Raw genomic sequence first — 12,139 nt, forward strand, 5'->3', positions numbered from 1 at the left:
TATCAATCGATAATGCATAAGGATATTGTATTTGCACTGTGTCAGTGACTGCATGTAATTGATTAAACGTACTGTTAATGAAAACGATCTAATAACATATTTGATGTCATACACAGCCAACAATACTGCAGCAATATACAAATAAACACAAGATGGGTGTATATGGCAAACAATCTAAGACATTTTATTGTCTCAAGGATTAGTCTTTACAATACATATCAATTTGATCAAAAGACACAAAATGTAATTAAACCAAACAGATAACATTGCAAGGAAGGAATAAAATGTGAAATGTTAAAATGTTTAACAAGAGTTGAAGTTAGAACTTCGCCCTCAACCACAGATCTAGGATCAGATTACCATATTCCTAACCTAGAACCAATCATCCACGAGGGCCATGAAAAATATCTGATCTAGTATCTGTGTGGTTAGGGACAACATCTACCTACTCCAAAGGGGGCAGGGGCTCAGGGCCCTCAAATGGAGGGCCTGCTGCAGTGATTTTCAGTCCGGAGGGAGGCAATATTTATCCTAACATGCTCAGCTCTTGTGAAAATTACTTATCTGTTATGACAATTAGACCTCTCTGACTAGTGACAACTGCAAAATAATTAGTCTTCATTTTCATAAACATCTTATACATGTTCATTGTCCAACCTCTTCTTTTTTCAGCAGCTTCTTCAACTTATTGAATTTGTTCTTCCCCATTCTCTTCTTGCTCTGCATGGGGGATTTCCTCTGWTTATCGCCCTTTTTCTCAAACCTGCTCCCTTCCTTTGACTCTTTGGTCGTCTCCCCTTCTGTTTTGACTGTGTTGGACTTCTTGAGCTCTCCGTCCACTTTCACAGTCCCACCATCCATCTTAGCGATCTTTGCCTTTTTCGGCCCGGTTGGTTTCTCACTCTTTTTCAAGGTGCTTGGGTTTGTTGTTTTCTTGCCGATGCTTTTGGCTAGCTTCCCGTTGGCTGTGGCCTTCTGTGACACAGCTGGCTTGCCAGGGACTGGCTTCTGCTTCTTGGACTTGTTCTTAGACCCTGCTTTAGGTGGCCCGTCCTCATCAGAGGAATCAGCTGTAACCTCTACTGCCTCAGATGGCTCGGTTTCCTCTTCTCCGTCTGGAATAGTGACAATAACAGGGTGTTAGTTTTATATAAACACAAGTGGTGTTACCATGACACTGGACAAAGCATTGTGGTTTAGTAGATCCAAGATGACATCTACTTTACCTTTGTCAACTGCTGTGGTTGGGACCGTGTTGGAGAACTTTTTCAGCTTGGCCACAAAGAAACCGTCCATGTTGTGGGAATGAGGATAGAACCGGCGTGAGAGTTTCAGAGAGGGATGGAATCGTCTCTCTTTGAATCTAAATGGAGGAAATATATTTATTCATATTGCACGAGGAAATGGTTAGGGGGTACGGGTAAATATCTGGATGAATGTGAATAATGTGTTCTTATAACCCCTTTACCTGGTGAAACCTTCTTTGCCAAAGTCCAGTCCAGTCTGGACGAGTTTGACGTTTCTTTTCTTGAGAGCATAGTCCACTACCCACTCGTTCTCCTCCACCTGGTGATAAAGTCAATGAGGTAACTATTCTACTCCAAATTAATTTAACCATCACAGACATTTTGTACATGCACCAAAAAAAAGGCTACAATACAAGAAATCATTGCAATTCACTTTAAGTAAAGCCTCAACTTAGATAGTGTTTATTTGTCATCAGTGTGACACTGTGTACCCACCATGATAGAGCATGTGCAGTACACCACATAGCCTCCAGAGGGAGACTCAGCATTGACCGAGTCGATGGCCGCCAGGATGAGCTCCTTCTGCAGGTGGGCCAACCGCTGGATGTCAGACTCGTCCTGAGAGACAGGACGTAGGATTAGGAAGACATGAACAGAAAGTTGTAATTAAAGGCCAGTGKCTACTGTAAATCTAAMGGCCTGTGTAGTGTATAATAGKTTTTTTCTCACTTTACTGGTCTTCACAGCAGGGTCTTTGGAGATTACTCCTGTGCCTGAGCAGGGAGCATCAAGCAGCACTCTGTCAAACCCACCCATTACCTGCAAATATAGTAACCAACAGGTTAACATACCATCAATGGGTGTAACATACAYWYWTATWKTGTSWYAYASWRYAYRTRTAAAMWSYRYRTRKAGMRMRARMMYCTCTCATTACCTTAGGGAACTGCCTCCCGTCGTAGTTACAGATCATTGAGTTGGTGACTCCCAGACGGTGGATGTTGCCCACCACACTCTTCAGTCTGTCAGCACTGGCATCATTGGCCACAATCACTCCTGTGTTCCTCATCAACTGGGCTGTGGGACACACACATATACACAATAAATAAGTAATCAAATAAAAAGACAAGTCTTGCCTGTCAAGCCCCCAGATCAGGGGTTCTTCATCTTTTCAGGATGGGGCCAAATAAGAAATTCAGTGTTTTCCTGGAACCGAAGCGCATGAAAACATGCCCCCTTTTGAGGGCCCTAAGCGAGATATGGTTGGGGGGCTCCCCCACCTTGCAGGCAAAACATTTTAGTTTTAAAGTTAATGTCCTGCAATTCTACACACTTTGCCATGACTTACGCCATTTTAATATGATATCTGAGTAAGAGTGACTAACAAAATCAATGGGGGGCCCCTTGGAGGTCAGGGCCCTTGATGTGCCTATTCTGGTCTTGGTACGCGCGCTCTCAGATGCAGTGCGGGTAGGCTAGTCTACATGGGTTTTTTTTATGGATGAAAGCGAGAATATTTGTATTTGTCAAACAGCAGTCATGCATCGATCATCATGTCACCAGAACAAGACCCTTGATATTTATTGGACAGGAGCATCAAGMTCATCACCKTGCACTTTCACCACTTTTTTCACCTGTAGACTAATAAATTGCATGGTTTCCCGAGTCACGTTTCCGCCGCCATTTCTCACATAATTAATTTTACAGACAGAAAAAGATCCCACCATGTCGACCGAACAAATTATGTCGGCATTAACAGTAATATATTTATATAATTTTATACATTATGACTTTACTCGCATAAAAACTGTGGATGGAAACRTGGTTATTGACTGACATAGCAAGAGAAAAACAGCTGCTGCACAACCAAATGTCAAAATGATGTTTTCTTCTATTCTAACTCCCATGTCGCAACACAAGAAAGGCTGCCCTTGATTRTTAGGCTAATCGTAGAGACCAACAGCAGTAAACAGTATTGTGATCATTGTCATTCAACTCTCATTTTTAACATCCTCACCCATATAGGTTGTCTTTCCCCCGGGAGCTGAGCTCATGTCGAGCACAGTCTCCCCCTCCTGTGGAGAGAGAGCCATGACAGGCAGGAAGCTGGAGGCTCCCTGCAGCATGTAGTGACCAGCTAGGTACTCTGGGGTCGCACCTGGGAACAAGAAAACACAGCTAGGGTATACACTCATCATATTCATTCATGTATACTTACTCATAACACACAGAAAGCAGGATAACAGTAGTAAATAGAGAATTAACATTCTAATCTTTCATACAAATATAAAAGGTTAGACTGTGCTGGTACTGACCTATGGGTACCGAGGAGTCAAAAATGACCAGGCCCACTTTAGACCACTTCCCCAGAGGATCCAAATTCACCCCTCTGTTGATCAGGGCCTGGGACAAACAACATACATGTCACTCGGTCAGTCTGGCAGAGGAACAGCCATTACTAATAGCATCCAATTATCCTTTGGTCAATTCCAAATTGACCCTTAGTCTTAATCCTTTCAGAGATACACAAATGCCTAGGGGGTTGGGGTTGATTTGGGGCACCTTTATTTGATCCAACTTGAAATAGATTTGTAACCTGAGCCAAGTCCCTCCTCCTTGTCTTCAGTGTATTGGTCCGAATGGTGACAGGTCGCTGAATTTCATTGGCCTCCAGGAAATCAATCAGCTACAAAGCACATAAAAMGAGRGAAGYCTTARKTYMRSMWKRWKRMMAAAMYSKTWMMAMMAAAMSKWAMCYTYCMWWRRWTYCYKKTYMWTTTKKKKTTYYWWKRMMWTTKGGRRRAMMAARSMWATGAMACATACCTCTGACACTGGGAAGATATCCAGCAGTTTGTCWATGAGGAAATTGTTGTAGCTGTAGTAAGTGGAAAGATCCTTTTTGAGGAGAGAGAGGTACTCTGTTCTCTCTTTCCCCTCCTCYCTCTTGGTTGCAAAGTGAGAGAGAACATCCACGTTGTCCTTTATTCTCTGGTGGATGGTCTGCAGGTCTACAAGCAAAACGCCTGCAATCACAGGAGAGAGAAAGAAAGAAACTCACTACAGATGGAGTCCACAGGCACTGATAAAGAACATGTAGCAATGTGTAAACTGGCATAGGAAAAAGCATAACTGTCAAATCTAAAATAAAACAAAAAGTACAAATCTAAGCTCTAAACTCACCCTCTTTTGCTATCTCCTCTGCTCCAGGTAGTATGAATTTGTCCATCTCATCTAAATTAGCCTGTACCGTGTCATCTTCACCCATGTCTTCATCTCCACTCTTCCCCTTATCATCATTATCATCATCATCATCATCATCATCACTCTCCTGGCCCATGGCTTCCTGCAGCTTCTTCTGCTTCCTGGCAGCTCGCTCGATGGGGAGCAGCTGAACGAGGGATGAAGAGAGGAGTAAGGAACAGATGATTCAACAGACAAAGATTCAGCACCTTGCTAAAGAACAGTAAGAACTTTGAAGGACAAACATTGTTTTGCTATTTAGAACATGTCCTGGATGCATAAATTCAGTGAATAATTTCACATACCTCCTCTCCTTCACTGCTGTCCTCCAATGCACCGTAGTCATCAACCAGGTCATCATCATCATCACCATCTCCCTCAATTAGCAGTTTTTTCCCTTTACTGTTCTCCGCTCCCTCTTGCCCCTCGTCCTCTTCCTGCTCCCATTGGCTGTCACTGTCTTCCTCGTTATCTGATTGGCCGACCTCACGCTTCCTCTTTGCTGGCTTCAGCCATTCACTATTTTCATCTGTGAATCCTTGAGAACAGGGGAAACAAACCAATTAAATCCCCATAGACATTCATGACTATTGTATTGAGAACACAGTGAATGGATGGGGCTGTCTGACTCTGGATCCACATGGACTAGGGTGACTTACCCCCCAATGCTAACGAATTAACAGTAACTTACCTTTTTTTGGCTCCTCCTTCTCAATGGTTTCCTTGGGCTTTTTGGTCACTTGAGCTCGCTTCCCAGCTCTACAAAACATCATCTTCATCTTCAGCAAAAGTGTGTGACACTACATTAGTGATTTAAAAAAGGGATTGACAACATAACATCCAAAAGATTACAAACAGACCTTTTCCTGGACCTGCTTGACAGTCGTTTTGGTGCAGTATCCTCTGCAAATGACAAGCATAGTTATTTAGTGAGCATCAACCTATAAAGCTTCATGTCTCATTCCCAGTCATGCATCTTTGCTTTAGTGCCACTGTACTCCCAGCAAGTGAAGTTATACTGAGCATGTCTTCAGCTCTTTAGAAGCTGTATGTTATAATAGCATCCCTCTCACCATCCGTTAAGAACTTGGCCAGCTCAGTCTCTGCTCCTTTCTGCTTCCTGGACTTCCGCCCCGGCCCCTTCTTCACATAAGTGGTGGGATCCAACTTCCTGCCCATGACTGACACCTACACAGGTAGTCTGGAGAGAAGACATAGCTCATGATCATGTTGGATTTACACACTAAGGCATAGGATCAGAATGTGATGAAGGTAGTCACTAACTATGCACTGATGGCAGCTCTGAAAGATGGTAGCTAACTATATTCTCAGTAACATGTTGCTCAGAATCTGTTCCGAGAATGTTGCAAATAACACAATTATAATTAACGACAAATCAGCTAAACTTGAAGTGTTTATTGAAAATGTTCCTGAGAACATATCACCTCTTAACTCTGACCAGAGAAATAAAAAGTAATGTGAAATTGAAAAAGAGTTGACGTCTCTAACACCACGGTGTTATATGTAACGTTAGTTATTATAATACGTGGAACGTCCTTTTCATATGCCAAGTCGGCATTATTGTCATAAGAATGTTACGTAGTTATCTAGCTATTTAGTTGACAACTGCTAATCGTTAGTACACATTTCCAAGCATGTTACCGTTATCCATCAATGGTATCCCCCTAATATTCAAGCATGACGATTTGTTGGTAATTAGCTAACGTTAGGTAACGACACATTGACTTCAGTTAAAAACAGACGAGTTGCATTCTAGAGACAAACCAACGTTCATCTCATGAGGTTGCTATGAGCCGTAAAGAATGTTAGTTAGCTGGAATTTGGTATCTCATACGCAGTGCAAATCCGTCACCATGACTTGTTCATTCACTTGTGTATGGCACAAACAATTACGACAACTCTCCAAAACGTACCTTTGCAATAGTTAAAGTATAATGTATTTATTCGATCCTTGATTCCAGTTTACAGATTAAATTTACGCACGTGTTTTTTTTTTCGAGCGAAGGTTGATTCCCGGAAGAAACAAACATGCGTTTCCGGCGCATGTGATATACGAAGGCAAAACGCTAATCTTTACACACGGAGCACAGAATTTTCAAACTCTGGAAGTAGGTTGGACATATTCTGTCTCTTTTACATCCAAACTGAAAATAAACTTTACTCGTTTCTATGTGAAAAATGTTCAGTTGGATGCATTGTCCCAATAATGTTAATGTGTTATTTCCCTGGGGCATTGACGATCATTGAGAATAATCAACCTTTTTCGATTATATACTGAACAAAAATAGAAACGCAACATGTAAAGCGTTGGTCTCATTTTTCATGAGCTGATGAAAAACAGATAGGAAAAGGCCGCACACTGCTGCGCATGCTCCCATGTGATATTTATTTATAACGTTTCGACCCTTAAATCTTCATCAGGTATCCATATCCCAGGTGGGGTGGAAGGTCCTATATATAGGGCTAGTACTCAGTGACATCACTTCCTTAAACAGGAGGTAAAATGTATAACATAGGTTCACAATATTAACATTCAATGTATCAAAATATATGATCATACACAAGGAATGTGATCAATATTTGCAGTAATATACATACACATACAATATTCAATTAGGATTTAAAAATAATAATTTGGACATTTTGAAACTGAAATAAAAGATCACAGAAATGTTCCAAAAAAGTATTTATCTCAAATTGTGCATACATTGATTTATATCCCTGTCAGTGAGCCTTTCTACTTTGCCAAGATAATCCATCCACCTCACAGGTGTGGCATATCAAGAAGCTGATTAAATAGCATGAGCATTACACAGGTGCATCTTATGCTGGGGACAATAAATGTGCAGTTTTGTCACATAACACAATGCCACAGATGACTCAAGTTGAGGTAGCATGCAATTAGCATGCTGACTGCAGGAATGTCAACCAGAGCTGTTGCGARAGGTTTTAATGTTAATTTCTCTAGTGGTTTTAGAGAATCAGTATGTCCAACCGGCCTCACAACCACAGACCACGTGAAACTACGCCAACCCAGGACCTTCACATCTGGCTTCTTCACCTGCGGAATGGTCTGCGACCAGCCACCCGGACAGCTGATCAAAGTGTGTTTGCACAACCAAAGAATTTCTGCACAAACTGTCAGAAAGGGAAGCTCATCTGCGTAATCGTAGTCCTGCAGTTCAGCATCATAACCAACTTCAGTGGGCGAATACTCACCTTCGATGGCCACTGGCTTGCTAGAGAAGTGTGCTCTTGGATGAATCCCGGTTTCAACTGTACCTGGCAGATGGCAGACAGAGTGTGTGGCGTCGTGTGGGCGAGCGGTTTACTGATGTCAACGTTGTGAACAGTGCCCCTTTGTGGTGGGGTTATGGTGTTGGCAGGCATAAGCTACAGACAGTGAAAACAATTGCATTTAATCAATGGCAATTTGAATGCACAGAGGTACCGTGACGAGATCCTGAGGCTCAATGCCGTGCCATTCATCCAAAGTCGTCACATCAAGATGAAAATGTTCCTGTTCTTCCTTGGTCTGCCTGCATACTCACCAAACATGTCACCCATTGAGCATGTTTGGGATGCTCTGGATCAACGTGTACAACATGTTCCAGTTCCCACCAATATCCAGAAATTTTGCACAGCCATCGAAGAGGAGTGGGACAACATTCCACAGACCACAATCAACCGCCTGATCAACTCTATGCAAAGGATTCAGATCCAGGATTCAGATTCAGATCCAGATCCAGGCTCCTACTTTTTTATTAGGTATCTGTGACCAACCGATGCATATATGTATTCCCAGTTATGTGAAATCCATAGATTAGGGCCTAATGATTTTATTTCAATTGACTTATTTCCTTATATGAACTGTAACTAAAAATCTTTTAAATTGTTGCACGTTGCGTTTATTATTTTGTTCCGTGTTCAAGGGAACAAAAATAATGTAGAAAAACGAATGTCTCTCAAAATATAACATTTAAATGATTTCTCAAAGTGTGAATTACCTGGTACAAAGAACAGCAAATACCAACCAAGCACCACACAACCACAAATTTATTCCGGWGATGTTTCGTTCTCCTTCATTGACACTCACAGACGGTAGTTTTATTATAGGCAAACAAGCGCCACCAACCGGTACACGCACACACCTAAGCTTTGCTGGCAGTAAGTAGCAGGCTCAAACCAACAGTGTACAGTTGTGGCCAAAAGTTTTGAGAATGACACAAATATTAATTTCCACAAAGTTTGCTGCTTCAGTGTCTTTAGATATTTTTGTCAGATGTTACTACGGAATACTGAAGTATAATTACATGCATTTCATAAGTGTCAAGGGCTTTTATTGACAATTACATGAAGTTGATGCAAAGAGTCAATATTTGCAGTGTTGACCCTTCTTTTTCAAGAGCTCTGCAATCCGCCCTGGCATGCTGTCAATTAACTTCTGGGCCACATCCTGACTGATGGCAGCCCATTCTTGCATAATCAATGCTTGGAGTTTGTAAGAATTTTAGGGTTTTTGTTTGTCCACCCGCCTCTTGAGGATTGACCACAAGTTCTCAATGGGATTAAGGTCTGACACAGGACTGATGGGAGCGCTCACCTTGTCTTCTCCGGACAAGCTTTTTTCCAGATGCCCCAAACAATCGGAAAGAGGATTCATCAGAGAAAATGACTTTACCCCAGTCCTCAGCAGTCAAATCCCTGTACCTTTTGCAGAATATCAGTCTGTCCCTGATGTTTTTCCTGGAGAGAAGTGGCTTCTTTGCTGCCCTTCTTGACACCAGGCCATCCTCCAAAAGTCTTCGCCTCACTGTGCGTGCAGATGCACTCACACCTGCCTGCTGCCATTCCTGAGCAAGCTCTGTACTGGTGATGTCCCGATCCCGCAGCTGAATCAACTTTAGGAGACGGTCTGGCGCTTGCTGGACTTTCTTGGGCGCCCTGAAGCCTTCTTCACAACAATTGAACCGCTCTCCTTGAAGTTCTTGATGATCCGATAAATTGTTGATTTAGGTGCAATCTTACTGGCAGCAATATCCTTGCCTGTGAAGCCCTTTTTGTGCAAAGCAATGATGACGGCACGTGTTTCCTTGCAGGTAACCATGGTTGACAGAGGAAGAACAATGATTCCGAACACCACCCTCCTTTTGAAGCTTCCAGTCTGTTATTCATCAGCACGACAGAGTGATCTCCAGCCTTGTCCTCGTCAACACTCACACCTGTGTTAACGAGAGAATCACTGACATGATGTCAGCTGGTCCTTTTGTGGCAGGGCTGAAATGCAGTGGAAATGTTTTTGGGGGATTCAGTTCATTTGCATGGCAAATGATGCAATTCATCTGATCACTCTTCATAACAGTCTGGAGTGTATGCAAATTGCCATCATACTAACTGAGGCAGCAGAATTTGTGAAAATGTATATTTGTGTCATTCTCAAAACTTTTCGCCACGACTGTATGTAGGTTGCAGGCTTGTTAGTTTTCTTGCTTCTGGTGACCTGTCCCGCGTTCAAGTTAATTATCGAACGACCGTTTAAAAAAATATGTTTTTGTTTCGAACGACCGTTTGAAAACTGAAATTGTTGTTTTTTGTAAATTGAAATTGATAAAACGTTGTCATTTCGATCGCTAACGTATCCCACTTTCCCAACTCACTGTTTAACCAAATATAGTAACGTTAACTAGCTATCTTTACTTTGTTATTTGCTCGAGCACAACTTGTAATCAAAGATATGCATAGAAACGACCGCAAAAAGAAAGATGTCAAACGAGAGAGAAAGGGGAAAGTTAACATAGAATCAAAGGGAACAGTTACAGTAATCAACAGAGGACAAGAGAAAGTTAAACGTAAACCGCCAGTAAAACCACCGGTCAAGTCGCCGGTGAAGCAGCAAACGAAGCCAATAAAAAACCCAGGTGGTCGGGGCCTTGGGAAAGCAGGGGCTAGACGTTTGGGTCAGCTATTGAAGCGTGCAATCCAAGAAAAAAATAATGTTACAGGAAACGAAAAAGTGCCTTTGCCAAGTGAGTGATCTAGCTAGCTACTTTAGCTTGTTCAATATTTGCTTGCTCATCATATTGTAGCAAACTCGGGGGGGTTGCCCCCATTCCCAGGTAGCACAAACCCACAGAGTTTCTGTCTTTGACAAACCTCTGGCCCGGTGTGGGCTAGATGTGGATGCTAACGTTACCTGGGAACCGGGGCCAGGATGGCATCTGTCAACTCCTAGCTGTTACACGAAGAGATCGGCACATTTTGACGAGGGTACTAGGTATTGGATCAAGGTTGCTACACTGCCCCCATCCTTCGGAGAGCACATTCTTCATATCTTCATGATTTTCAAAAAGCAATTTTTAAGTATTTGATGTTTATGTCAATTAAAATATTTCATAACCAATGAGTGTATCCCCATCTTAATCTCGTCGATCTGTATCCAGCGACCCCAGTTCGTCTCTTCAAGTACCAGGCAGAGGCTGCATCTGCACCCAAAACCAACGATGCAAGGCATGTGACTACCCGGGTCTCCCAGCTCATCCTTCGGGTAGTCTCCCAGTGCAAGCACCGGGGTGGCATCTCCATGGTGGACCTCAAGCATGCCCTGGCTGCTGGTGGCTATGATGTCACCAAGAACAACACCCGTGTGAACTTAGCTGTGAAAGGCCTGGTGAGGAAGGAGACACTGGTGCAGACTACTGAAGCTGGTGCATCTGGGTCATTTAAACTCAACAAGGTAACTGTTTGAGTAATACATTTTTGTCAATGGTGGTTTTTGTTTTAGCTCTTTGGCAGTTTGATTTTCCACTGGCTCATTTCTACTGAGTAGGAAGCAAATTGCACCATGGTGCATAATTCATTGATAAAAGGTGCTCAAGTTGTCATTGTCATGCCACAACCAATTATTTGGGAATTTTGAATTATGCAGATGTTTCTCTCTCATCTCCTGACCTAAAAACTACAGAAACTGACGAATGAGAAGAGAATTAAGACAAGAGCCATGAGAGACCGTGCAGCAGCCAAGAGAGCCAAGCAGAGAGAATGTGCAGCAGCTCAGAGAACCAAGCAGAAAAAAGGAATTTTGAAGCCAGCAGCAGAGAAAGGAAAGGCCTTGAAACCAACAGGAAAAGCTGTGAAACCAGGAGCAAAAACTACTAAACCAACAGGAAAAGCTGTGAAACCAGGAGCAAAAACTACTAAACCAGCAGGNCAACAGGAAAAGCTGTGAAACCAGGAGCAAAAACTACTAAACCAGCAGGAAAAGCTGTGAAACCAGGAGCAAAAACTACTAAACCAACAGGAAAAACACCTAAACCAGCTAGCAAGGACAAAAGTTGTAGGAAAAGGTCAAAGGGAAATAGGAGATAGACCAAAACATGTAGGCAAAAGCCACAAACCAGCAGGACAAGCATCATAATCACCAGCCACGGTCCAAAAAACAGGCTACAAAGCCCCTAAACCTGCAGGAAAGGCCTTGAAAGCAACCAATCAGAAAACCTGCAAAATGGTTGTAAACCCCAATACAAAGCCACGGATACAGCGACCTAGGGTTGCCAAAAGACGCGCTTCCTTGTGGAAATGGACCGAGAGTATGGACTAAAAGAGTAATATGCCAGTAGTAGATTTGTAGATAGTAG

General features: G+C 42.5%; 2 protein-coding genes across 2 annotated transcripts; one reads left to right on the forward strand and one right to left on the reverse strand.

The window, feature by feature from the left end:
* Window positions 1–159: 159 nt before the first annotated feature.
* Window positions 160–6,535, reverse strand: nop2 (NOP2 nucleolar protein homolog (yeast)). Its single transcript, XM_024008815.2, has 16 exons — window positions 6,419–6,535; window positions 5,558–5,685; window positions 5,345–5,387; window positions 5,176–5,243; window positions 4,790–5,022; window positions 4,425–4,632; window positions 4,068–4,267; window positions 3,841–3,930; window positions 3,560–3,647; window positions 3,262–3,402; window positions 2,182–2,321; window positions 1,977–2,066; window positions 1,743–1,865; window positions 1,469–1,566; window positions 1,227–1,363; window positions 160–1,115 (listed from the first exon to the last, which is right to left on the reverse strand). The coding sequence occupies exons 2-16, from the start codon at window positions 5,661–5,663 to the stop codon at window positions 646–648; spliced, it is 2,235 nt and encodes a 744-aa protein (XP_023864583.1). The 5' UTR covers window positions 5,664–5,685; window positions 6,419–6,535; the 3' UTR covers window positions 160–645.
* Window positions 6,536–10,137: 3,602 nt separating this feature from the next.
* Window positions 10,138–12,108, forward strand: LOC111977955 (histone H1-like). Its single transcript, XM_024007722.2, has 3 exons — window positions 10,138–10,531; window positions 10,946–11,238; window positions 11,467–12,108. Exons 1-3 carry the CDS (start codon window positions 10,240–10,242, stop codon window positions 11,728–11,730), a joined length of 849 nt encoding a protein of 282 aa, XP_023863490.1. The 5' UTR covers window positions 10,138–10,239; the 3' UTR covers window positions 11,731–12,108.
* Window positions 12,109–12,139: the final 31 nt, after the last annotated feature.

The sequence above is a fragment of the Salvelinus sp. IW2-2015 genome, linkage group LG18, assembly GCF_002910315.2.
Source record: "Salvelinus sp. IW2-2015 linkage group LG18, ASM291031v2, whole genome shotgun sequence".
Taxonomy (NCBI): domain Eukaryota; kingdom Metazoa; phylum Chordata; class Actinopteri; order Salmoniformes; family Salmonidae; genus Salvelinus; species Salvelinus sp. IW2-2015.